The 2,512-nt window shown below is 38.2% G+C and overlaps 1 protein-coding gene across 3 annotated transcripts in view; it reads left to right on the plus strand.

The window, feature by feature from the left end:
* The window catches only part of NCOR1 (nuclear receptor corepressor 1), a 242,871-nt gene that overhangs the window by 211,024 nt on the left and 29,335 nt on the right, over positions 1 to 2,512 (plus strand). For all 3 annotated transcript variants that reach the window (XM_015558355.1, XM_015558356.1, XM_015558357.1), the window contains exons 33-35: positions 862 to 1,071; positions 1,536 to 1,685; positions 2,032 to 2,145. In XM_015558355.1, the coding sequence (XP_015413841.1) occupies positions 862 to 1,071; positions 1,536 to 1,685; positions 2,032 to 2,145 (474 nt within the window). The remainder of the gene's footprint in view (positions 1 to 861; positions 1,072 to 1,535; positions 1,686 to 2,031; positions 2,146 to 2,512) is intronic.

Below are 2,512 nucleotides of genomic sequence, written 5' to 3' on the forward strand. Positions count from 1 at the left end.
GAAAAAGTTGAATGTTAATACAGTTTTATTTAGTGTTTATTACAATCCTTTATTTTATTGCACTTTGATTTGCTTGTCATATTTTAGTTTTTGCTGGATTACAAATGTTTTGAGGATAGAGGTGTTACCTTTTTCTTTTTACCATACCTACCCCTTCCTAATATCTTGTGTCATTCTCTAGCCTAGGGTTGTCAAACTATGACCTGGGGACAAAATTCTGATCCTGCCTGTTGGTATAAATAAAGCTTTATTAGCACATAGCCACATGCATTTGTTTCTGTTTGTGGCTCCAATGGCAGAGACCATAAGATTTTTGACACCTGCCCTTTATAGGAAAAGTTTGCTAATCTCTCCCTAAACACATGGACTGATTAAATGTTAATGGACTAGTCATTGTCACCCCCATGGAAGTAAAGTTACTGTTTGTCACAAAGTGTTTTCACACACATCTCCATTTGGTCATGTTGGACAATCAGTACTTTAAAAATAATTTTATTTTCAAACAGCTAGTAGAGACTTCAGGTGAAAATATAATAAAGGTACATGGCAAAGATTGAAACTACTTGGGAAATTTTTTTAGCACCTTTTCTCCTGGTAAAAGGTTAATAGTCATATTTTGTCTAGTTTCTCTTTCCCCTTTTCCATTACATCTGACATTAGAATGTGTATATTAAATATTGCTGATATATAGATATATATCAAGGTCTAAAATGAATCCATCTTTCTCTCTTCAGCACCGTCCCATGCTAAATAAAAGATGATGCATGTGTGCATTAGCGCCATAGACTGTTGTTTCCTTACTCTTTTTTGTGAATGATGTTTAGACTAAATGAAATGCCTTTCTCTCATTCTCTCAATCAGCTGCTGCTGCTTACCTGTTTCAGAGACAGCTTTCACCTACGCCAGGTTACCCAAGTCAGTACCAGCTTTATGCAATGGAGAATACGAGACAGACAATCCTAAATGACTACATCACCTCACAGCAGATGCAAGTGAACTTGCGCCCAGATGTGGCCAGAGGACTCTCCCCGCGAGAGCAGCAGCTGGGTCTCCCGTACCCAGCAACAAGGGGTCTGTGTCTTCGCAGTTCAGATTTCATAGAACTTACTGTGTGTACCCATGGTGTCCTAGGTACTCAATAAAAAATTTGTAGAATAAACTATGCAAAAAAAAAAAAAGAAAAGAAGGCATTACTTTTTTCTATAGCCTTTAGCCCTTGAAGGCAAAGTAATGTATTGAGACAGGGTATTTTGGTGAACACTGAAATAAGTAAACCAAGTCACTGTGCTATTGAAGTCATTGTTTTACTATTTTTCTGTCTCATAAGTCCATGTGAGGCAAAGTATTTCATATCCTTCTCTAGATTCAAAGAAAGTCTTACAAAGTGATGAAGTTCTTAAACATCTTTATTTGTACTGAACACAGTGTATCATTGGGTTATAGAGATAAACAACAACAACAAAGCCATGTGTAGTTCTATATCTTTAGAATAATACTTAAGATAATTTTATTGTATTTGTCTTTTGTTTGAGCAGGAATCATTGATCTGACCAATATGCCTCCAGCAATTTTAGTGCCTCACCCAGGGGGAACAAGTACTCCTCCCATGGACAGAATCACTTATATTCCTGGTACACAGATTACGTTCCCTCCCAGGCCATACAACTCTGCTTCTATGTCTCCAGGTAAGAGTCCACACACTCACATACCTCTCTGATATGACCATGCGCTCCAGGATTAACAGCATAGCCTTTGGAGGTATTTGGGACACTTTTCCCTTATATGGTCTGTATTTTTCATTTAATATATAGTAATAGTTGCTATTGCTACCTGCCTGTAACTAGGTACTCTAGAAATATCCTAAAGTAACTTGTGTTAGGCTCTATTTATTGTCTAAGAATAATAAAATGAACTTCCTACATTTTAAATATGAAACATTTTGAAAAAATTTCAGTTAAGAATTTTGAAATTGAATTGTACCTGATAGGTTAATATTTTTGTCTTTAAGTTGCAGATTTATGTGTTTTACAGGACACTCAACACACCTTGCAGCCGCTGCAAGTGCTGAAAGAGAGCGGGAAAGGGAGCGGGAGAAGGAGCGGGAACGGATCGCCGCAGCTTCCTCGGACCTCTACCTTCGGCCCAGTGAGTGGGGTGGCTCTGTCATTCTGTGGACACTCGTTTGTAATCTACTGCGACGGGGCATTGTGTCTGACATTGTGGGGATGCTAAGGTTCTGACAAACAAGAATTACAAGAGAGAACGTAATTACATACCTTACGGGAAGTGTACAGTTAAAAATGCTATAGAAGTTGAAATGGTGCCGAGATAAATTTTAAACGGGAAAATGAAGTTTTCATGATGAAGGTGTTTTGATTTGGCTCCTGGTGGCTACAGTTGGCCCTGAAGATACTGGCTGGGGAGCTCCTTGGAGCTGGAAGCAGCCCAAGTGAAAAGTTCATAGATATGAAGACATATATGTATAGGAAGCCAAGTACAAGTGATATATAAC

The sequence above is a fragment of the Myotis davidii genome, unplaced genomic scaffold, assembly GCF_000327345.1.
Source record: "Myotis davidii unplaced genomic scaffold, ASM32734v1 scaffold129, whole genome shotgun sequence".
NCBI lineage: Eukaryota > Metazoa > Chordata > Mammalia > Chiroptera > Vespertilionidae > Myotis > Myotis davidii.